The sequence below is a fragment of the Triticum dicoccoides genome, chromosome 1A (genome assembly GCF_002162155.2).
Source record: "Triticum dicoccoides isolate Atlit2015 ecotype Zavitan chromosome 1A, WEW_v2.0, whole genome shotgun sequence".
In the NCBI taxonomy this organism is placed as follows: domain Eukaryota; kingdom Viridiplantae; phylum Streptophyta; class Magnoliopsida; order Poales; family Poaceae; genus Triticum; species Triticum dicoccoides.
In genome coordinates, this window is record NC_041380.1 from 125,120,977 (window position 1) to 125,145,950 (window position 24,974).

The 24,974-nt window shown below is 45.4% G+C and overlaps 3 protein-coding genes across 3 annotated transcripts; 1 reads left to right on the top strand and 2 right to left on the bottom strand.

The window, feature by feature from the left end:
- Window positions 1-7,083: 7,083 nt before the first annotated feature.
- LOC119366363 (receptor-like protein kinase HERK 1) lies at window positions 7,084-10,688 on the top strand. The gene is made up of 2 exons (XM_037632090.1): window positions 7,084-7,482; window positions 7,606-10,688. Exon 2 carries the CDS (start codon window positions 7,942-7,944, stop codon window positions 10,474-10,476), a length of 2,535 nt encoding a protein of 844 aa, XP_037487987.1. The 5' UTR covers window positions 7,084-7,482; window positions 7,606-7,941; the 3' UTR covers window positions 10,477-10,688.
- Window positions 10,689-11,090: 402 nt separating this feature from the next.
- Window positions 11,091-16,941, bottom strand: LOC119271759 (serine/arginine-rich splicing factor RS2Z33-like). Its single transcript, XM_037553479.1, has 7 exons — window positions 16,864-16,941; window positions 15,586-15,761; window positions 14,674-14,713; window positions 14,451-14,546; window positions 12,383-12,579; window positions 12,232-12,297; window positions 11,091-11,596 (listed from the first exon to the last, which is right to left on the bottom strand). The coding sequence occupies exons 2-7, from the start codon at window positions 15,753-15,755 to the stop codon at window positions 11,365-11,367; spliced, it is 801 nt and encodes a 266-aa protein (XP_037409376.1). The 5' UTR covers window positions 15,756-15,761; window positions 16,864-16,941; the 3' UTR covers window positions 11,091-11,364.
- Window positions 16,942-21,563: 4,622 nt separating this feature from the next.
- On the bottom strand, window positions 21,564-24,150 carry LOC119366370 (transcription initiation factor TFIID subunit 13-like). Its single transcript, XM_037632096.1, has 5 exons — window positions 23,620-24,150; window positions 23,494-23,531; window positions 22,663-22,722; window positions 22,002-22,076; window positions 21,564-21,903 (listed from the first exon to the last, which is right to left on the bottom strand). Exons 1-5 carry the CDS (start codon window positions 23,954-23,956, stop codon window positions 21,790-21,792), a joined length of 624 nt encoding a protein of 207 aa, XP_037487993.1. The 5' UTR covers window positions 23,957-24,150; the 3' UTR covers window positions 21,564-21,789.
- Window positions 24,151-24,974: the final 824 nt, after the last annotated feature.

The following is a 24,974-nucleotide window of genomic DNA, read 5'->3' on the forward strand; positions in this document are numbered from 1 at the left end:
CTCCATCGTCTTCCACCTGGGGGCTCCGTGGGCGCCAACTTCGACGTTTCTTCAGCGGGGCATTGCTGAACTCAGGAAGACCGCGCCGAACAGGGTCCGGAAGGGGAACGTCCTCCATATAAAACCATTCCGAAGGCCAGTCTTCGGATGACTTCTTCGGGGTACCGGACAGGTATCCGGTACCGGCGATGCGCCATATTTTGGCTCCACCCACTTGATAAAGTGACCCCCTCTATGTGCGAGGGACGAGGCAAAATAGCCTTTTCCACAGCTCGAAGTGAGCCTCGCAGCCCAGGAACAACTCACAGAGAGCAACATAGCCGGTGATATGTAGAATGGAGGCAGGGTGAAATTGTGTAATTGGAGACCATAGAACTCCAGGAGCCCACAGAGGAACGGATGAATTGGAAATCCGAGTCCCCTTAATAAATAAGGAACAAGGCAGACCAGTTCCCCATAGAGGGATAGGGAAAGCTCTCCGCCTGCTCCCCGCCATTGTAGGTGGCAAGCCCGGCTCGAACGGGCACCATATATGCCGGAGGGAGAAATCCCTTAGTCTGCAGTTCGACTAATCAACTGTGCGGGACTGAACACCTCTCCCAATCACCGGGTTTAGGGCAACGGGGGCGGGAGGAGGAGCTGCGGAGGTCGGCCATGCTGGAATGGATCTTTCCGAAACGCGCTCTGATGGATTCTCGTTGGGGGAGGATGGTATGGATTGGATCTAAGAATCCCCATCCCTTTAATAGACAATTTATTTATCTGGCTAGGGGGGCGAATGTAAAAATGCCCTGGCGCCTCGTATTCATTCGACACGTGGGAGATAGCCCTTATTGGGCACAGAAGCCAAGAGGTCCAAACATTTATGGGACCGGACACTGATTTACAAACGTTCGAAAGATGGAGAAGAACCCGCCTTGCAATGCCGAAGACAACACTGCGCGCCGGACTCATCTTCATTGAAGCTTGGTTCGGGGGCTACTAAGGGAGTCCTGGACTAGGGGGTATCCGTACAGCCGGATTATATCCTTTGGCCGGACTGTTGGACTATGAAGATACAAGATTGAAGACTTCGTCTCGTGTCCGGATGGGACTCTACTTGGCGTGGAAGGCAAGCTAGGTAATACGGATATGTATATCTCCTCCTTTGTAACCGACCTTGTGTAACCCTAGCCCCTTCCGGTGTCTATATAAACCGGAGGGTTTTAGTCCGTAGGACAACATACAATCATACCATTGGCTAGCTTCTAGGGTTTAGCCTCTCCGATCTCGTGGTAGATCAACTCTTGTAATACTCATATCATCAAGAATAAATCAAGCAGGACGTAGGGTTTTACCTCCATCAAGAGGGCCCGAACCTGGGTAAAACATCATGTTCCCTGCCTCCTGTTACCAATCCGCCTTAGACGCATAGTTCGGGACCCCCTACCCGAGATCCGCCGGTTTTAACACCGACAGGGAGACTGAAGGAAATATGCCCTAGAGGCAATAATAAAGTTATCATTTATTTCCATATTTCATGATAAATGTTTATTATTCATGCTAGAATTGTATTAACCGGAAACATAATACATGTGTGAATACATAGACAAACAGAGTGTCACTAGTATGCCTCTACTTGACTAGCTTGTTAATCAAACATGGTTATGTTTCCTAACCATAGACATGAGTTGTCATTTGATAAACAGGATCACATCATTAGGAGAATGATGTGATTGACTTGACCCATTCCGTTAGCTTAGCACTTGATCATTTTAGTTTACTGCTATTGCTTTCTTCATGACTTATACATGTCCCTATGACTATGAGATTATGCAACTCCCGATTACCGGAGGAACACTTCATGTGCTACCAAATGTCACAACGTAACTGGGTGATTACAGGTGCCGTCGATGGTACTTGTTGAGTTGGCATAAATCGAGTATTAGGATTTGTCACTCCGATTGTCGAAGAGGTATCTCTGGGCCCTCTCGGTAATGCACATCACTATAAGCCTTGCAAGCAATGCAACTAATGAGTTAGTTGCAGGATGATCCATTACGAAAATGAGTAAAGAGACTTGCCGGTAACTAGATTGAACTAGGTATTGAGATACCGACGATCGAATCTCGGGCAAGTAACATACCGATGACAAAGGGAACAACGTATGTTGTCATGCGGTTTGACCGATAAAGATCTTTGTAGAATATGTAGGAGCCAATATGAACATCCAGGTTCCGCTATTGGTTATTGACCGGAGACGTGTCTTGGTCATGTCTACATAGTCCTCGAACCCGTAGGGTCCGCACGCTTAACGTTCGGTGACGACCGGTATTATGAGTTTATGTGATTTGATGTACCGAAGGTAGTTCAGAGTCCCGGATGAGATCGGGGACATGACGAGAAGTCTCGAAATGGTCGAGACATATAGATCAATATATTGGACGACTATATTCGGACATTGGAAAGGTCCCGAGTGATTTGGGTATTTTTCAGAGTACCGGGGAGTAACGGGAATACGGGGAAGAAGTATTGGCCCTCATGGGCCAAATGGTGGAAGAGAGGAGGCAGGGCGCGCGACCCCCCTAGCCCAAACCGAATTGGACTAGGGGGTCGGGCCCCCTTTCCTCCTTTCCTCCCTCTCCTTCCTTCTCCCTCTCCTCCTTTCTTTCCTCCTCCTAGTAGGAGTAGGAAAGGGGAGTCCTACTCCTACTAGGAGGAGGACTCCTCCTCCTCGCGCGCCCTGCAAGGGCCGGCCGGCCTCCCCCCTTGCTCCTTTATATACGGGGGCAAGGGGGCACCCTAGAACACGCAAGTTGATTGTTCCAAGCCGTGTGCGGTGCCCCCCTCCACCATAATCCACCTCGATCATATCGTAGCGGTGCTTAGGCAAAGCCCTGCATCAGTAGTAACATCATCACCGTCATCACACTATCGTGCTGACGGAACTCTCCCGTGAAGCTCTGCTGGATCGGAGCTCGTGGGACGTCATCGAGCTGAACGTGTGCTGAACTCGGAGGTGCCGTGTGCTCAGTACTTGGATCGGTCGGATCGTGAAGACGTACGACTACATCAACCGCGTTCTCATAACGCTTCCGCTTACTGTCTACGAGGGTACGTAGACGATACTCTCCCCTCTCGTTGTTGTGCATCACCATGATCTTGCGTGTGCATAGGAATTTTTTTGAAATTAATACGTTCCCCAACAATGGCCTCGTATTTCTTCTCCAAAATTTTGGTTTGGTTTGACCAACTAGATTGATTTTTCTTGCCATGGGAAGAGGTGCTTTGTCATGGGTTTGATGTTGCGGTGCTCAATCTCAGTTACAGAAAGAGACATGACACGCATGTATCATTGCTATTAAGGATAAAAAGATGAGGTCTATTTCTACGTGAATAGATCTTGTCTACATCATGTCATCGTTCTTATTGCATTACTCCATTTTTCCATGAACTTAATACACTAGATGCATGCTGGATAGCGCTTGATGTGTGGAGTAATAGTAGTAGATGCAGAATCGTTTCGGTCTACTAATCTTGGACGTGGTGACTATATACATGATCATTGCCTTGGATATGTCATGAGTATTCGTTTTTCTATCAATTATCCAACAGTAAATCGTTTACCCATCGTATGCTATTTTCTTGAGCGAAGCATCTAAAAATACCTTATTGCACCTTTTATTTTATTTTGTGTTTTAGTTAGATCTATTTATCAAAACTTATATAATTTAATCTATTTTAATATCGAGGAGGGATTGATAACCCATCTTACGCGTTGGGTTGCAAGTATTTGTTGCATCATACACTCCTCTTCAGAGAATTACCAACGCAGATACAATCAATCAGCGGGCGCGGAGAAGCGCCTGTGTACCACTCCTCTTCCCAAGCTCCCAATGGCAACTGGTAGAGCAGCCCTTATAAAGGAGTCTCAACTCTCCTCAACTAGCAAGGTGGTACTAAACTTTTCACCACCTGCCATATTCTACATGGGCCTCAAGATTAACCAGAAATCATTGTTCATATGGGCCGAAAGCCCATCTATGATTCAATAAGTAGTTCAACACATATTAAATTGAAATGATGCTGCCAAAAGAATTCTCCAAAGCAGTTTATTGTAAGTGATAATAGTTCTTCGGTCCACATGCAGAAGTAGTCCTAACAACTTATCCTTTAATATAAAGTTGTCTATAATATAAATTCTAAACCTGAAACATAATTAGGAATTGTAAACAAAACTCAAATCAACCCATTTCTCACATGACAATCTATTAGACACATCCAATAAATAAATAAATAAATATGTTAGACACCAACCTGTGGGGGTACATAGCCTCATGAAGTTGTTCCTCCTCGCTAGGCACTGATTCATATGTAGGTGTCTTGTATATATTTTACTTAACAATGGCTTGATTTCAAATGGTACGAGGACATGAGAGTACGTCTGCATTCTTTAATAGAACGAAAAAGTGATGGTCCAGGCAATATGCCGTAGTTGATTATGAAATATTCAAACACCATACATAGGAATTTATTCAAGTCATAAACAATTGAACAACATATGTAACAACATAGCTAGTTGTAGTTGTCAAACATATTTGGATTAATTCATAGAATTTGACTCAATTTGGTAAATTTTTGCATGATTTGGTACTTCCAGAAAGAATACATGTCTGAGTTATCTATCAAGTGAACTTATGTATCGCCCTAACAAGTTGATTTAGCTTTTCACTCTATTGCGAAATGAAAAATGAGGTAAAGAAACTATCACAATGTTATAACTAATTAAGGATAACATGTGATACTGATTTTAAAGCAGAATATAACTTATCGCAAGGTCACAATTAGGAAGTAAAACTGGAAGTTATTCTAGAATTTTCAATATTTTGTAACTTCATAATTTAAACAATATTGCGGAGCATATACAGACACGTGCCTTTTGTTTTAAAGTTTCCCCTTGAGTTTGTTGACCAGTTGCCTCACTGTCAATCTAACTCTCACCGAAATCACAAAAATCATAGACCTGTAGAAATAGACTGCACCAAATTGACTCAAGCTGAACCATTCTGACACAAAATATGCATGGCCATGGATCAGTTATACATGCCTGATGCGTACGGGTGGGTTCATCTTCCATCTTCTCATCCGCCTGACCATTGCCGCATAAAGACGATGCCAAAAAGAAGAAATAAAAAGGGGTTGCTCGGTTTATCGAGGAAAATCGGGTAAAACCCTAAACAACACTTAGTAAGACTAGGCCTAAAGCATCACAAGACATACAACGCATCAGAAAATCAACACCCCACAACACACCTGGCCGGGTACTCGAGCGCTTTCGGTGCTACCAGAGTGTGCATCAAAAACCGCCGTGTCAATCCGGGCTGCCATTAGCATATCCGCATATCCCGACAACATCGAAGAGGAACGCTATGTCCGATAGTGCAAACATATGTCGCTTCAATCCCGCGGAGTTGGCTGACATAACTCGCCAGACGCACTTTGCATGTTGCGGGTGCTTGTGCTGCTCTCACGCAGATGCTACACAAGCCGCCGCCAACCACCTACACAAGCATTGAGTCCCTCTGACCGAGTCTAACTCCAAGACGATGTCCTGAAGAGGAAACACGGTGCCGGGCAAGGTCGATAGTGTCGTCACCGTCCGATCCAATAGATCGGATCTAGGGTTTCCCCCAGAGAGTGACGGACAAGGGAAATAGAAGGACTGCAACATCAATGCCTCCAAAAAGGGGACGGTACATGTAGGCGCCGCCATCGACTACTCCGATCACAGCCGGAGCGCGGCTTTCACCGACAGCCTCGCCGACCCAAACCCGTGACCCAGCCAACCCTTCCGGCCTATCACCTCCCTGACGCACGAGCACTGCTTCGCATCTCACCCTCAGGCCGCGCCCAGGAGGTCGCCGGCCAGCTACTCCAACAGATCTGCACCGGGGAAGCCAAAACGGGCACCGCGCAAGCAGGTCCGCCCAGATCGGGCTCGGCCCCTGCTTCCACGCCTGGAAGCTTGACGCTCACGCGCGCCACCACGCTGTCCTGGCCCGCAAGGCGACACCCCTTAGTTTGCATGCGCCGCCCAATCTCCAGCATGCAATGTCGCGTCGCCCAGCCTCCAGCGAGCGTAGCCGCGCCCGACAGCGCGTCCTCGGCCCAGGGCAGCAGCCCCACGCAGCTCCTGCAGCAGGCGAAAGGAAGAGAAGGCCCGCCGCAGCCGCGCGGGCTTTGTCGCGCTTGCTGGCGGCGGCGGGGGAGGGGTGGTGGGGGTGCGGCCTCCGACGACTAGGGTTTCGCGCCAGGGCCACCCCGCGGGGGAGCAACACGCGGCTGGGGGAATGGTCGGTTTCTTCCAAGCCATGATTTCCAGAGTGCAGCGTTGCAGAGGCCGGGCTCCATTGAGCCCGTTTTGCCAAAAGAATAATTCATAATATACTTAAAAGTTTCAAAAAATATCAATTTTTTATACAAATACATATGCATGTTCATCAAGTAGGTAAAAAGTTTCATCATGTAATTCATTTGCGTGCTACACAAAAAAGATAAATATTTGGCCTAAAAACAACAAAGATTAAGCCTATATTAATCTGTGTATTTATCTTTTTCGTACACACTACATGAGAACATATATGTTCATGAAATTTCATACGTGTATAATACAAATACACATGTATCTATATACTTTTTTTCAGATTTTTTCAATATGTGGAAATAGTATTTTCGCTGAAAAAAAAATAAAGAGCTATGTGGAGCTCGGTCTCTGCAATGCTTTTTTCGATGATTTCCACTCCTTTCTTGTTTACATACACTGTTTAAGTTTTCAGAATCATGCTTTTCAAAAGTATCCCGAGACTTCCAAAAGGCATAAACCGCGTCGACGCAGCTGCCTCTGCCCGCCATTTGGAGCAGAGCGGCCTCTCGTAATCCTGTTTCCAGTCTTCTCGTCCACACCTCGCGACCCTGTGGGCCCACGCCCCGCTCACGCACTAACGCCTCTTCAATTCATCTTCCCACCAAACTTTCCGCCCTCTGCCCCGCGGGCCCGCCGCAATTAATGAGCCGCTCCTACCCCAGGAGCCAGAAAACGTCCAAACCCGCCTGCCGTTCTCACCCGCGAGGACCCTTTCTTCCTCCCGGACCCAAGAAGACTCTGCTCAAAATCTCGCCAACCTCCGGGCCACCATCGCCATCACCATCGCTCCTTCCAAAATCCCCATCCAGACGAGCATTTGGATTGCCATTCCTTTGTCCGCTTCGCCCAAAAGTTAAAGCGGCGGCGTGCCGTTGTCCGCTTCTCCGCCAGTTCCGTTCCACCTGTGCTCCACCAGCCCGTCCCTCTTCTTGGCTGGCTTCAAGAAAAGACTGGTTCTGGTTCTGGCTCTGGATCCTCCGCTTCCCCAACCGCCTGTCTGAAGTTCTTGCGGGGGCGAGGCTGCTTGTTTGGGCGGCGGCAAGAGGCGATTCAGCCGCTGGAAGGCCTGCACCGCAAAGGTAACCGCCCCTCGTCTCAGCTGGGGGATTGGGTTGATTTCAGTCGAAGGATTTTATTCTGTTTTTCCGGGCTCCTGCATGTTGGTGACGATACTGATTTTGTTTTGTGGGACTATTGTGCAGATCCAGTTCGCGGTGGATGGAGCGATGCTGCGGGTGTTCTTGATAAGGTTCTTGCTTGCCTGATAAGCAAGGTTTCTGGTGGTTCCTCCTCCTGCCGACCAAGACACGGAAAATCTAAGCCTGTTCACACCTTCTATTGCTTCAATTTCCGAGTGCTCTTGCTGCCTGAGATGACATCAGTTTTGAGGGATTGCATGCCTTGGACTCTGGAACAGATTCATCATCTGTACTCTCTTCAGCTGTTCTAGCTCCCCCTTTTTCCTTGCTGGCTGGCTGCATCTTTGTGCAATTCAGGGCTCTTGTGTCCTGTAGCCCCAGTTTCTGTTTGGATTCATCATGGGCACCACTACCGAGCAGAAGATAGCTCTGCTCCTTCTTGGGACCATCTGGGTTCTTCTTGGTACCTGCAATGCTGCTGAATTCACCCCTGCAGACAACTACCTCATCAACTGCGGCTCTACGGTCGACGCTGATCTCAACGATGGGAGGGTCTTCAAAGCAGACAATTCCGGCTCGACTATATTGACATCACATCACAGCGTCCCCGCAAACACCTTGCCGGATGCAGTCATAAGTTCTGACAATCCTGTGCTGTATAAAACTGCAAGGATATTCATTGTGCCGTCGTCCTACTCCTTCAACATGAAGAGCCGTGGCCGGCATTTTGTCCGGCTACACTTCTTCGGTTTCAGATACCAGAGCTATGATCTTGCCGCGGCAAAGTTCAAAGTGTCCACCCAGCATGTTGTGTTACTTGACAATTTCACTCCGCCGAGCAATTCCTCACTGTTGGTCAGGGAGTATTCGCTGAATATTACCGAGGATATGCTGATTCTCTCATTTGTGCCTCTTGGAAACAGCACATCTTTTATCAATGCTATTGAAGTAATATCTGTTCCTGATGATCTGATACAGGATTCAGCCCAAACTGTGAATCCCTCCGGCCAGTATCTTGGCCTTGCAACGCAGTCATTTCAGACATTCTACAGGATTAATGTAGGTGGACGGGAGGTGACCGTTGTCAATGACACACTCTCGCGTTCATGGGATACTGACCAGAACTTCTTCATAAATTCCACTACCACTGAACTGTTTGCTTACCAAGGGAAGCTGAATTATCAGAAAGGAGCTGCAACCAAGGAGGATGCACCGGACAGTGTGTACAACACTGCAAGGCGGTTGGCTGTGCAAAATAGAACCAGCCCAGCGTCCAACATGACATGGCAATTTGATGTTGACGGTCGTTCGAGCTATCTGATCCGGTTCCATTTTTGTGACATAGTGAGCAAGGCAGCATATTCCCTCTACTTTGATATTTATGTGGATGGCGGGTTAGCGTTAGAAAATCTTGACCTCTCTGAAAAAGTTTTTGGTACCTTGGCTGTGCCATACTACACGGAATTTGTCTTGAAGTCAAGCAATCCTTCTGGTAAGCTAAGTGTCGGCATTGGGCCTTCCAGCTTGAGCAATGTGGCACCAGATGGCATCTTGAACGGCCTGGAGATCATGAAGATGAACATCAGTACTGGCACTATTTATGTTGTGTGGCCACCAGCAACGCCAAAAAGGAAACTGGCTATCATATTGGCCCCTGTTCTCGGAGGTGTTGGTGCTGTTAGCATTGCTATTATTCTCTGCTTTGTCCTCAGAAGAAAGAAGGAGAAGAAGCCGCGGCGGGCACCGACAAGTCGACCTTCAAGTTCTTGGTCACCACTTACCCTCAATGGCCTTAGCTTCCTTAGCATAGGTACCCGAACAACCAGCCGGACCACTCATACATCTGGGACAAACAGTGATGTAAGCTACCGAATTCCTTTTGCTTTGCTGCAAGTGGCAACAAAACACTTCGACGAGCAGATGGTTGTCGGAGTTGGGGGGTTTGGGAAGGTATACAAAGCAGTTCTGCAGGACAGCACCAAAGTCGCAGTCAAGCGGGGCAACCAGAAGTCCCACCAAGGGCTCAAAGAATTCCGGACAGAGATCGAGCTGCTGTCGGGGCTGCGACACCGTCACCTCGTGTCGCTCATCGGATATTGCGATGACCAGAACGAGATGATCTTGGTGTATGAGTACATGGAGAAAGGCACGCTGAAGAGTCACCTGTATGGCAGTGACATGCCTCCCCTCAGCTGGAAGAAAAGAGTGGAAATCTGCATAGGGGCTGCAAGGGGGCTCCACTACCTGCACACAGGTTTTGCAAAGTCGATCATCCATCGTGATGTCAAGTCGGCAAACATTCTCCTCGACGAAAATCTCATGGCCAAGGTTTCTGATTTCGGTCTCTCGAAGACGGGACCTGAGTTGGATCAGACACATGTTAGCACTGCGGTGAAAGGGAGCTTCGGGTATCTTGACCCTGAGTACTACCGGAGGCAGAAGCTGACCGACAAGTCGGATGTGTACTCATTCGGCGTGGTCTTGCTGGAGGTGATCTGTGCGAGGCCAGTCATCGATCCGACGCTTCCAAGAGACATGATCAACCTTGCAGAATGGGCAATCAAGTGGCAGAAGAGGGGAGAGCTTGGTCAGATCGTCGATCAACGGATCGCTGGGACAATCAGGCCAGAGTCATTGAGGAAGTACGGTGAGACGGTCGAGAAGTGTCTTGTGGATTACGGCGTTGACCGCCCTACAATGGGTGATGTCCTGTGGAATCTGGAGTTTGTGCTCCAGCTGCAGGAGGCCGGCCCGGACATCTCCAATGTCGACAGCATGAATCAGATCTCTGAACTTCCTTCAGACGCCAGAAGGATGGGCTCTTTGGAGATCGGTACCGCAGACGAAGCAGACGAAGGCCGCACGCACATGGATTACTCTCAGATGTCGACCAACGATGCCTTCTCGCAGCTGATGAACACTGAAGGGAGGTGAACTGGACTGCATTGTTTCTGTGTCACTAAGGAAGTTGGTAAAAACATGTTGACCTGGAGAAAAGAGATGTCTGTTGCTTGTCCATACCATGTACTGTTGTTGCTGACAAGCCCTTAATTGCATTCATGTTCTGATATATGTTTTGTTCTTTGAATTATATAAAGGATGATCTGTTAGATGTTTGTCAGCATATTCAAGAAGTGTTAACTACCTATTTGGAACACATGAACTTAAATATTCAGCCAAAAACAATTCCTTACAAAATTGACAGAAAATTTGTACAGGAACACTTTGCAGACCATAAGCAGCTTGCTGATCCTGATTCATTTTTTTTCACGATGCCTAAAAGGTACTCCCTCTTAGAGAAATATAAGAGTGTTTATAGATCACCAAGCCCGCGTTCAGGAATTCACCAGCTCCGCAGATTTGCGGAGCGGCGGTTTGCTCGCTCCTAGATTTTGTACTAGAGCTCCGTCCACTCCCGGCTGCTCCCGGAGCAGAGTATTCCCAAACAGGGCCTAAAGTAGTGATGTAAACGCTCTTACATTTCCCTACGGAGGGAGTAGAACAGTAGTTTACGATTAAGGGGCAACAATTATTTAGCTAGTGACGTCTGGGAAACACTTATCATGCTAGCCAAGTCTACATAACATTGTTGCAACCGCAAAAAACTTTTTCAGATTCAGACAAGGCGGCATAACACATGTCAACATTTGTCAAACATGAAAAATTCATGACTCAGACAGGTTTGACAGGTTTAGACGAGGAGGCATAACGCGAACCGACGTTCGACAAACATACTAACATAGTCTACAAACATAAGAGTTCGGCCCAAGAGACGATGCAACAGGATTAATTCAAGTTGAGGGTGGTGTGCAGCGTTCACCATCACTCCCAGGGGCGGCTATCGCGGGCAGGACTCAGGCTGTTGCCTCTCACACCGTTATGTGAACCATTGACTTCAGCTTGCTCCCTTGGTGGGTGGCTCTTGCCATTTGGTGCTGGGCTGCGGTTCAAACCGGAAGGTGAAGCACTCCTCCTAGGGCTGTAACTAGAGCTTCTTGGTCGCCTTTCCTCGTGGCCAACAGCACGATCATCCCTCCTTGGATAAGGCGATCGGCTGTTAATAAGAAAATCACAACATTGATGATTAATGATACTGCTAGGAAAGCAACTCAGCAGAGAAGAATGTAAAACACCAGGCTCATGTTATACAAAGTTGCCGAGAGTGCCTCTTTGAACTATGCCACCACAATATTCACATAATTTCCATACATATCAGTAGCATCCATCAAATTATGCCACTCACATATCAGTAGCATCCATCAAATTATGGCACCCACTTATCACCAGATACCCGCTCTCTACAGACTCAACAATATTCATTTAATTTCCATACATATCTTCAGCATCCATCAAAATATGGCACAAACTTATCACCAGATACCTGCTCTCTACAGACTCACTAATCACATATCAACATATAGCAGTGGCAGGCATGAATAGATATATATATGACTATCAAAGGTAAGAGATTACTACTACATGGCTGAAAGGTAAACCCATTGCATTTGACCAAATCTATAGTAGGGTAACTCTCATAATAGTATGTTTATTTATTTACAAGATCCAATCATAATGCTAACAAGATATACTAGTATACCCAGACATATTAGTCCTTGGCATAACCACACATAGTTAAGCACTGGAGATTGCACAAACATCAGTCATAATGGCAAAAAAATTGGTTCATACCTGTAACTCCTGCTTAGGCTCCTTTCGCGATGAGGTGGTGGGGAGCGTGAGTAGCTTCTTCCCCGCCTGTATTTGCAAAAGCTAAAAATCAAATGTGCACTAATAAAAGGTAACATCACAAGGAAGCTCATTAAAGGGTGCAAGGAAATACTTGAGATTCTTAGGACTGTTTTGGCAGTTTTTTTCTATATGGCCCTTTTCTCCACAGCGATAGCACTTATTTTTCCAGTCGCCAGCATTGCAGTCACGAGCCCAGTGCCCATCAATCCCACAGTTAAAGCAGCGGCCAGAACCAGGAGGGGGTCCTCTGCCCAAGTACTCGCGGGAACCTCCTGGGCCACGCGGGATCTAGAAAAGCAACACAGACTTATCAACTGAAGTCGAGGACAGCAACATTAAGAATACAGCAACAGTACAACAAGTAATCAAACATCATTATCCTCCGCAATTAGAAAATCGGAGTCATGTAGCTGCAAAAATGCATATCTATACCTAGACCTATTTTTTATTACTAATAAAGGGAATATATATTCTTGGTCCGTCATGTGTATTTTGCAGAAAAATCCCTGATGTTTCGAAGTATCAACCCGCAGTCCATTAGTAATAAGTCGACAAAAAACGGTTCGGCCTTTTTTTTTCTCACGCACATGGGCCCACCCGCTTGGGCGGTCAGCAAATCCGGCAAAAAAGTTGCAGATACAAGAGATCCAACTCACTACCTGCCATCAAGTTTCCTTGCGTCGATCCAACTGACCTAACTCATATTTGTGAAAACAAAAGAGGTTTTGCATTTATTATATAGTACCACATCGCTCCTTTGCACACAATGTCACCAATTTATAAATGTCTGCGATCTGAAATCAATAAGTGCCTCGAGATTAATAAAGAGCGGGCCGGTGCATCCGGAATTAATGGAGAGACCCAAGATTCATGGAGGAATTAGTGGGTGAAAATGATCCGATTAAAACAGCTGATGCACAATGCCACGCCGCTCCTGTTGGCCAACTAGAATTAATTAACCGGAGAGGGGGAGGTCGCTTGGCCAATTAAAATTAATTAATAGGAGATGGAGAGCGATCCATTGAACATGCATGAATATAACCCCTTGATTAATTTGTGGGAGAGAGGCAACAACAACAACAACAACAAAGCCTTTAGTCCCAAACAAGTTGGGGTAGGCTAGAGGTGAAACCCATAAGATCTCGCGACCACCTCATGGCTCTGGCACATGGATAGCAAGCTTCCACGCACCCGTCCATAGCGACCAACTCATGGCATGATGCGGGTTTTTTTTGCATATTATAAAACATATATAATTTCCCGCAAAAAAACCACACATATAATACCTACAGACTCAGTTGTTTTTGACAAAATATTGGGGTGCATCAGGTCCAGCTCCATCATGTTGGACGTCAAGGAAACCCTGGTGCGGGAGCTAGAGACGGGCACCTGTTTCAACTACGGTCGGGTTCCGCCCATTCGCGCTGACACCATTGAGATAGAGGTCAGGATCATGGATGGCTAAGTACGGCTTATCTGCCGCCATGAACCCCATCTTGCTCGCTCTGTCAATCTCATAACTTGTGTCGAGATCTTATTTGCGCTCGCAAAGGTTCCGTGTTTTGCGTGGAATTTGGAATATCATTAACTGGTCACATTATGACAAGCATTTTGTATAACTTTCCTAATTTTCAAAGGAACATTCGAAAATTCACAGCCTACCTACTGCAGTCTTACCGTGGGTAGCACATTTTTTACTGCCACGAATCTTAACAAGGTTCATCATCCAGTCTCCTTCCATAAGGGCCTTGACTTCCTTCTTTAATTAAAAGTTTCATTGATCTTATATGTATTACTTAATTATCTGTTGAGCCGTTTAACTACATTGTGATCTGCTCCACGATAATCGGTGTTTGCTCCGGACGATGCATGCATCAAGTTTAAATGAGACTGGGGCCGTGCACCATCGTTGAATAGGTTGATAACTTGGCCACCATAGGTGACGGTAGTGAAGATTAGAAGTGACAACATGGATGGGCCGCTAGGGGCGTGCAAGCATTTGTTTCTCCCGTTGCAACGCGCGGGCACAATTTCTAGTAATAAAAGGATTAAACTTTGCGCGTAGAGGAGAATTTTCAGTCCATCGAAGGCTCATTTGTAGATGGCATCAGGGTGAAGTTTACAGTAGCAAAGAACATTCATAAACAACAAAAGCTTACCCCTCTTGCAAACTCAACAATGATACGGCTCCCATCAATCTCTTGGCCATCAAGCTCATACCTTGCATCATCTGCATCCCGGGGATCGCTAAACTCCTGCAACATGATCCAGAAAAACAAAAATAGGGGTGGGCTTAACATGAAAAATCTAACAAAGTAGACAATTAGCTGCACATATTCCGGGAATAGAACATGGAAATCACGGGTGTAAGAGGTTACTTACAACGAAGCCATAATCATACTTCAGCTCCACACATCGTATTCTGTAGAAATGGTTGACAAAAACAGGAACACCATCAAGATGGTATGAAAAGTGCATCACCAGCCATCACACAAAGTAAACATCTACTCGTAGAATAGGCAACAGAATATTTCAAAAGAATCGCCAAAATCTTCTGTAACTTTGCAGCAAGACACCAATTTCCACCAAAGGCACCCTCACAGCATTGACACCAAGGTAATAGCCCCTCAATACCTTCATCAAGATTATTCAAGTCAAAGCTGGAAAGGTTTGTCTGACATGTGATGGCAAATTGGCAACAACCAGTAGCACTATGTAAATGGTCAAAATCAACAGATTATGCCGCAACAGAAGGAACCTTAAACTTCCGAAGCTTGCTAGTTGCTAGTCTCTACTAACAGGTAAGCCAATAAACAGCTAAACAATTACAAGTTAATAGCTAAAATGACACCTCTACCGAAAGTAACCTAGCAGAGCCTATTGATATAGCTGGATTAAAATTACATTATCAGTGATGCAGTAGTAGTCTTGACTCTAGGCTACATCAATGCCGAGGAACCTAAATTGACCCATACAACAACAACACAGCAACAAAGCCTTAGTCCCAAACAAGCTGGGGTAGGCTAGAGGTGAAACCCATAAGATCTCGCAACTCTTTTGGGTTTCACCTCCATAAGAGTGGCTGAGTTTTGACATTGGCTCGGGTATGTTGTTGGGACAACATAGGCGGAGTTCTAAATTGACCCATGATCTAGGGAAATATGCCTTTGCCTAAGAAGTATGCACAAATTAGAGCAAGCCAGGTGCAGCAAGTAAATGGTTCCCAAATTGCACGCAAACACTTGTTAAATCAAGTGGTGCACAAAAGGCGTAAACCAGATCCAATTTCCTCACCTCCCATATCTGCCGAAAAGGTACTCAACATCCTTGGTCCGGGTGTGCGTAGAAAGATGGCCCACGTACAACTTGGTGTTGCCACCATATCGGTCATACCGATCATAGCGGTCATTATAGCGATCATAACGGTCATCGTAGCGATCGTAACGGTCATCGTAGCGAGGCATCTTCAACTGCAAGAAAAAATTGATCGCGTTAAGGCATGCAGCCAAAATATTGTAAAACAAAGACATGTAAACATGCAAATGCACCTATACACATTTGGTCAATATATCCAGTGATTAACACGTAAGGCGCTTCCATAAAATTTCAATACAAACGGCAAGGGAGTCGCATTGAAATAAACAATTTCCTATATATCAGGAGGAGGCGGAACATAATAGATAACACAAAAAGTACTCCAATACTAGAATGTGATCTCATGCTTTGCAACAGCATATTATTAACTCACTGTCAAAAGTTCATACGTGGAACAATAGAAGATTGAGCACATCCCTTTGGGAAAAAAGGGGATCCAAGGTATGCACCAAGACCGGCATATAGCAGATTAACAGGGGCATGCCTAAATATGCAAATGCACCTAAGTTTTCATAACATGCTGCACCATCATTACCTGTATACATTAGTCTAACTATTCAGAAACTAAGACGCTTCTATGCAATTTCTATACAGGCGGCAGCGGAATTGTGTCAAAATAAGCTAGATTTGCCCTCTATAGGTGAAAGGGGGCTGGAATTTAAAGGAGAACACAGAGTTAATTTCTATTGAAGATCAAATTATGCTTCCCAACAGCATTATCAACTCGAATACCCATTTTTTTCCGGCATAGCACGACGAGAATAGTTAAATTTTGGTTTGAGATGAACAGAGAGCAGCACCAATCAAACAGCACCAAAGCCGTAGTTCGCTAAACCCTAGCAAGCGCGAATCTTTTCCAAACCTATCAAAAGGCTACCAAATGAAAAGGTGGAAGGGCCCCTCTCTAGAATCTTCTAGCGAAGAACAACCTCTTCATCGTTTCGACCATGCATGATCGCGGCAAACCCAAGAACAAGAAAACGCAGCCGAAGGACGCATAGCTCGCGAACAGAATCAAGCCGGCCGCACGGCACGGGAGAGCACGATGCGAAATCCGAGAAACGAGCCGCGTGCGCTCGCGCGGCAATGCGCACGCCCCCGCGAGATTACGCGCTCACCGAGCGGCCGAAGAAAAGAACGGGGAATCTTGCGGAAGAGATAATCCAGTCAGAATTACGGTGGCGTCCACCTACTTACCCCCCGACGCGAGTGGCGGCGGCAGCGGCTGCGTGGCAAGAACCCTAGCCCGGCGAGGCGCCGACAGCGGAGACGGGGACGGCCACGGAGAGAGAGCAACCGGCGGCGGTCGAGGAGCAGTTTATATGATGGCCGTCTGGGCTTGGATGAGGCCTGTCCAGGGTCCAGTTGTTGTGGGTTACGGGCCTACAGGGTCAAGGGAGAGTGTTGTGACCACAAAGTTGCAGTCTCTGCCCTCCAAAAAAAAAAAGACGAGTTGCAGTCTAAAAAAAAGAAAAAAACTATCGCTCAAACTTTTCTCAGAAAAAAAATAAAAACTATCACCTTTAGCAAGACTTTCAAGCTTGATCTCATAAAAAACAGAAAGTTCAATAAATCTAAATAAAATCTAACGTCAATTTTAAGGGAAATTTTAGTTGGCGTCCATCAGATATGTTGGAGCCAGGGGACGAATCATACGTTGGAACATCCCTACCTGGTGATCGTCAGCAAGATTTTGGGGTCCATTTTTTGCAAGGGATAGGAATCGGACTACCGATCCTAAACAAGGTTTCGAATTTCGAAACCAGAAAATTTCGACCACCATCGAAACCATTGGAATTTTTGAAAATTCATAAATTTCAAAATCTATTAAATACAAATCAACAATTTTTCAATTTGAATTTAAATAATTTAATAAATAGTTACTGTGGCTATAATTTTTTCACATAAACATTTGATCTATCCCAAGAATCAGTTCCTGTATAAATTGATTCAATTTGAATTTAAACAATGAATAAATAGCTATTGTGGCTATACATTCACATAAACGATTGATCTAACTAAAAGGTCAATTCATGCCAACTGTTATGGTAGACCCAGGTTTGAATCTTAGCTGGGTCGCTAGGTTGTTTCTTTGACAAATTTTCATACAACATGCATAAATAGTTTAAATTTGAATGTAAACAATTGAGTAAATAGCTATTGTGGCTATAGTTTCACATAAACGATTGATCTATCCCAATGGTCAGTTCTTGACATATGTTATGGTAAATGCAGGTTTGAACCTTAGCTATGTCGTTTGTTTGATACCCTAGACTTGACGCATGCTGTGTAGAGAGCTATGTCGACCACTAGGCTATGTGAAGTAATATGTAGTAATAAGGTTTCCACCCTATTTTATAAAAAATGCTAGATTTATGGGAATCCTTTGACGGACGGAAGCTATAGGGTTGGCAGGCCTAATCTCATTGATTCTATCCCCATAGGTTTAGCTGCGGGACTCAAATTGTGATAAATCCTAGATGGGAAAGTAGTGGTTGAACCCCACATCAGTGCACCCACGCAAAAAAGAACATACCAAACATTTCAAAAAAATCTGAAACTTTATGGAAATGATCATCAACAAATATTAGAGAGGCCTGCCAAGTTTGGTGGTCAAATGACATCCGAGGAAAACTGTACAAAAAACAAAAATACTAATTTTGGTCAAACAATTTACGTATATTTGAGTATTTTTGTCTTTTTTTGTATAGAGCTCCTGGGATGTCATTTGACCACGAAAATTTTCAAGCCTCTCTAACATTTCCTAATGATCATTCGCACAAAGTTTCAGATTTTTTCAAAATGTTTTAATATGTTTTCTTCCATGGGTGCACCAAGGATGGGTGTAGAAAAACCACTCTTATCTTCGTAAACACTTTCTGCAGAAACTGCTCGTAACTGTAGCAAAGTTCTTATTTTATACGAACAAATTTAAATACCAATTTTTTTGAAACAAAATACGAATATTTCACAAACCATTGAAACCATGATCCTAACTTCCCATCTGACCATTCCTTGCCTCCTACCATATATTATGCCATTTAAAAAAATCATCTCCAATAACTTCCTGCTTCATCCCATAAAAAACCCAGCCTACCCCTACCATTTTTGTCCCTTCAAAACCCTAGTCCACTCCCTTTCTGTGTGAACAGCCTAGCGCGGGAAGGGTTTCTTCCTTTGAGTCCTTCCACGCCAATGCCACTCCGACCCCCGACTTCAGTCGTTCCTTGTCCCATTCAACCCCAGTAGTACACCAGACGACACCCCCACTTCAACTACCTCGACCCCGGCCACCGCTTCAAGACCCTCGCGAGGTCGCTTCCCTCCACCGTGTGTGACATGGAGTAGCACGTCGCGTAGGCTGTGCCGCCTCCGTCGAATGCGACAGATCGTCCCAGCTGGACACGCCTTCTTTCCTCGTCACCTGAATTCTGCTCTAGGTTGTGACATCACCTCCCTTGTTCGGCCCTGCTTCGACGTCCTCAAATGTTCCTCCCATCCCCCCTAGAGGCAGGGCGTGTCCACGGCTTCCCAGCGTCTCCTTAACCTCCACGGGTAAATGTCGACATCATGTTGCCTCCCAGAGGTTCGGTGGCATAGGTGCACATGGACTAACCAGTTCACTGACTGGGCATGAGTTGGGTAGTTTTCTTTTCCTTTTTTGTTTGGTTCAAGATTATCTTCCTGAACAATTGATGGCATGTAAGTGCATAGGGCTAGTTGAATCACACTTTTGTGGAGTATTGCCCCTGTTTGTATATCTTCCCAATGAAGTGCTTAGGCGGGCATTATGATGAGTGTTTTGATCACACTAGAGGCATCACTAGTCTCGAGTGAATTGACTAGCTGATATCTGCACGAATTGAGATGGTTACACAAGGAAAGTTTTAATTTATATGAGGTTTTGGCAAAATTGGATTTGATTTGAGTATGGGTAGGGAATCACAATAAGTGTTTCAATTTAGTGAAGATTTTGGTAAGATAACACATTTTTTTTATTTCATTGAGGCTTTGGTAACATTTGATTTTATTGGGTTTGAGTTTGAGTAGAGGAACACAAGAAAAAAAGACGATTTAATTGAGGTTTGTTAAGATTTGATTTTGTAGCGGAACACGAGAATTTTTCTGGATTAGTTGGGCTGTTGGTAAGATTCGATAGTTAATGCATGATGTGGAGGGAGGGGTGACGTACAGAAGAAAAAACTAAACAGTGGAAGGGCAAAGATGGAAGCGAACATACAACAATGAACTCCCATTTAGTATTACTCAAAAAAAAAAAGAACTCCCATTTAGTAGAGATATTTTCACTTTTAACTGAGATGCAAGTGATTAGAGAGTCTCGTTTCTCCCTGGGTTGGGTGGGTTGGTTTTGGGTGATTTCGAGCAGTCCAAATTTTTTCCCCGGGTTTGTAAAAGCCTGCTATGCTAAGCCTGCATGGCAAGCTGCGCTTGAAGATGCGAAGTCGCCTTGGTGTCGCATGCCCGCATGCCTTTCTTTTTTGGGACCAACTAGTTAACAAGTACCCTTTCGGGGATACTCCGCGAGCATCCGGGAGCGTTTCCCCTGTTGACATGTGATGCGCCTAGGCCAGTCGCACGTTGGACGCACTAGGGGATGATTTTTTTTTAAAAAAAGTTGCACACCTTTTTTTGAATTTTTAGATTATGCTTGTTTTTTTTCTAGTTTTTTGGCATTTTTAAGTTTTTTGTACTTATTCTTCTCCCGTGAAGCACACGTGCGAAAAGCATAGATGTGCTTCTCCGTGAAGCACACTTGTGCTTTTTCGGGAAACACATTTGTGCTTCCCAAAAGTTAAAAGCACAATTTTGTTTCATGAAAAAACACAAATGTGCTTTGGCGTGAAAGCACATGTGCTTTCCATAGTCGTGCTTCGACGTGAACACACTTGTGCTTTTTATAACTCACAGTTGTGCTTCCCAGAAAGTATGGAGCATGATTGTATTTCTTGAAAAGTGAAAAGGCGCAAATGTGTTAAAAAGGTGAAAAAGCACGGTTTCAATTTTATTTTTAGGTTTCTTTTCTTGAATATCGTTTTCCCTTTCTGTCTCCATTTTATTTTTCAATTTTTGGTTTGTTCCAAAAAAGTTCACCAAAACCTACTACTGAGATCTAGTTTCAAAGATCTCGATGCGAGAAATAGGTGAAAACAGTTCATGATTTGGACTCACAATTCGTGAGATAAAACATTTTGAAAAAACAGATGAACGAAAAACACACACAAAACTCTCATATTGCAACACGAAAGGCATTTTCCTTATTTAATACGGTTTTGCTATTTCTCACGTGCCTAATTTTTATGTTGCACAGTCACTTTTCTCTTTTTTCCTTCTTCCCAACCTAACCAGAGAAGAATAACCCGACTATCTATCTTAGGGGGCAGCCATGGCCTCATCATTTATCGTAGGGGGAAGCTACAACCCCATTATCTATCTTAGGGGTGGGGTGCAGGGGATCGTCAGAGGCTTTCACCAGTGGTGTGAGGCTTAGAGGGGTGGCCGGCGTGATGGCTAGCAACGGCAGTGGCGGTTGGTTGAGGGGAGGGCAGGGGGCGGCGAGCCAGTGCGTGGTAGCGCCCGCCGACTACAGGGGGTGGAGGTAGGCGGATGGGCAAGGAGGAAAGCTGCAGGGAGGAGGAACAAGATGAACAAGTCGCGTCATGAATTTAGGCCGTTGGATATTGAGCCTTTTTTCTGCCACCTGTTAAAATAGACGGCCCCTATTTAACAAGGTTGCCCTTGATCAGACACATGCAACAAATACTACTTCCTCTAGAAACGTTCCCGATTGTAATGTGCGCATATTATATGCGTAGTACTGAGTTAGGGCGGATAGTGCCTGATATCAAAAGATGACAACCAGATTTTTATGCCTAATATGACTGAGCAAAGCGTACAACCATCCATTCATCACAGTGGAAAGTGCTACATGACGCCAACTTGACAGAAAACAAACTCTTTTTTTTTTGAATAGTTTGGATTGCTTCACATTGTAATAGTACTCCCCATACAAATGGATGTCAGTGAGCTTATGCATCGTCTGACCAGTTAGTGGAATATTGCAGATAACATGGTAGTCTCTGATGCTGCTCAAGGACGCATATATCACTCATTGGTTACTACTAGTGTTTCTTCATTCACATCAAAAGCTTTCCTTGCTTGCTTGAGCTCTTCATTCATGGAGAGTAGCTCGGTAGCACGGTGCAGTTTCCGCATATCCTAGGGAAAAAAAGTGAAATGCAAATGCTTAGCTTTGGCGAACTCTGGTGATACAAGTGAAGAGGAAATAACATAGTCTCATGTAGTCCAGACCATACCTTTCGGATAAGGTAAAGAAAATCCTCTGTCAAGAGCTTCCCCCTCTTTGAAGCCACATTCTGAGCCTTGTGGACCTGGGAAAAGGCACACCATGGATTCACTCGGCTATGGAACCATAAACTACTCTAAAAAAAACAATGGAATTATAAACAGCCATGAACTTGAAAAACAAACTGGCATAACTGGTTAAATATGGCGCAATTCTGGATTTCTTGGTTCAACATGAATGGTTTGTGTTGAAAGTTGTGGCAGGTAGATGAGTTACTCATTTGTGTACAATACATTTATTTGAAATCAAATTGACTCACTATCGTACAGTGCAAGATGTCAATCCATATTCAGATTATTAATCAAGAAAAAACAGTTACCCAATTATGTCTATTTGCATAGGAAACTACCCAAAACTTCCTAAGTGTACTTAATGGACTCTACTGAAAAGATGAATAATGGTTCAATGGGTCATGCTATCCTCAACAAGACCTTCTATCTGTGCACAGTGTGTATTCTTTTACCAGGCCAAACATAAACTACATAGTTGTACAAATGGCAGAAAATGGGTCACGCAATCCTCAACAAGACCTTTCTATCTGTGAACAGTATGTATTCTTTTAGCAGGTCAAACATAAATTAAACAGCTGTACAAATGCAAGAGAAACTTACGAGGTCAGTAACATATTCTACAACAATGTCCTCCACAAGTGCAACTGTTTCTGGAAGTGGCTGCAAAACCAGCAAAAAAAAGTCAGTTGCATCGTAAGTCCAGAGCATCTAAGATTTAAAAGGGGAATAACATGTTCCTTTACTCCATCTTTTTTTTTTTTTTTGAGATCTCTAGTAGGAGCATTGACTTATTTACTATGCGAAGAGTGAAACTAAAATATTACAAGGCCCGCCAGGCTATCCACACAGCAGCACCGAAAAGAAATGAGAGGCAATAGATGCTAGCTGGCAAAAAACTAGGGGTTCCTCTAGGACCTGCCCAACAGAAAGGCATCCAGTTCAGCTCGCCCTGAACATGAGAGGCCAAACGGCCAGTAGCCACTCACGATGAAAAAACTAGCAGTTCCTTCCACACATTCAACATAACATAGATGAACAGCACACATAATTTTAATTTTCAATAGAGATTGCAAGCAACCACTATCCCATATGCATTGACACTTGTTAGGGATTGGCTGTTGTCTGATTGCAAAGGTGTAAGCTAAGCAACAACCAAAAATCATTGATAAACACAGTCTAAGCAAATATGTACTGATTCCAGGTATGTCCCTTTTACTCTTCTAAATATATTTCAAATTTTCAACCATTAAATATTACAGTAACATGGTATACCCACGCCTTGTTTGCTACCACTCTTCTTGCAAAATGCCACTTATGGACCATTGCATCCTGAATTCTTAAATACACTACACTGACTGCATTCTGTTCTACATAATTCCTAACCAAAAAAATTAGGGAACCAGAGAGAGAATTGGTCATGGGTCAACTTACATTTGGATCGTCCCCAAAGCCATACATCATGTGCTGCACTGAAAGGAAACGAATAGAAGTGAGCCACAAGTATGGGGAAAATAAACAGAAAAAACTAACAATTCAGAAAACAGAAGAAGGCCTTACGGTCCTTCTGGAAGACGCCGCGCTTGCGCTTAAGGCTTGATGCGGCTGCGTCAGCGCCGCCAACGGCGTGCGGTTGGTTGGAGGAGGACGCCTGGCCCGGCGCCGCGGCATGCGCCGAGGCCTTGGACTTGCCGGCCGCCGGCGTGGCCGGGGAGGAGTTGTGACCGTGGCCCGAGGCCCCTGCCGCGGCCGAGGACTTGGACTTGGCAGCCGCAGGCGTGGCCGGGGAGGGCTGATGGCCCTGGCCCGAGGCCGCTGCCGCGGCCTGCCCCGAGGACTTGGATTTCCCCGCAGCCGCCGCGGGCGGGGCAGGGTGATTGCTGCTAGGGTTCTGCATCCCAGCGTCGGGGGGCAGGACAGAGTGGCGAGGCAGGGGCAAGAGATTTCGGCTGGCTACGCTTCCTAGCGGCGCCCGGGGATTTTGATCCGTCGGGCTCCGGCTGCGTCTAGGGCTTCCCGTTCACTGCTGCGGTTGATTTCTGCAATTCACAAAGAGGAGCGTACCTGCGGTTCACGGCGAATAAGAGCAACTGTAGCACGCCCCACATCCTCACGGCCGTAAAACGTATTTGCAGTTTAGAAAAACGTCTTTGCGGGGCCGCGGTTGCAGATATAGCTGGCCAAACGGGTCGGGCCGGTCCGGCCAGGCACGGCACGGCCTATCCTAATCGTGTCTGGCACGGCCTAGCCTGCGAAGGCATGATTATTATACAGGCCGTGCCGTGCCGGCCCGCGTGCTGCAGCCTGCAGCCCAGGCACGGCCCGTATGTTAATCGGGCCGGCCCATCGGCACGCTAATTTGCCTTCTATTTTGCGTATTGGGCGTTTTTAGCCTATTTTTACATGTTGGGCCACATTAGGATACATAAAAATAAAATAAAAAGATAATCGGGTTGTGCCGTGCCGGCCCGCGTGCTCGGCCTTCAGGCCCAGGCACGACCCTTGACGTGCCGCGTGCCGGGCCTGGCCCATTTAGCACGTGCCGTGCCGACCGTGCTACCGGGCCGGCCCAGCTATCCCGGCCCGTTTGGCCACTTATAGTTGCAGACTCCGCATAATAGACTTGTATATTCACGAAATATGTTTGTTTATGGGTCGGCTTTGCGGCGTCTGATCTGACGCAGCTTCTCCCGGCTCGTAAAACTTAAATTTGCACCTTAATTTGATCTAGCATATTGCATTTCTTCGCTTTTTCAACAACATTGAATATAAAAGACATCACCAAGTCTTTGCTAGAATAGCAAGATCAAAGAAAACAAGAACCACAAGTATGCATTTTAGAAGATTTTCAACTTTCATAACTGTTCCCACTAGTTGAACTAATATCTTCTCCATGCATTCGTTGTTGATCTATG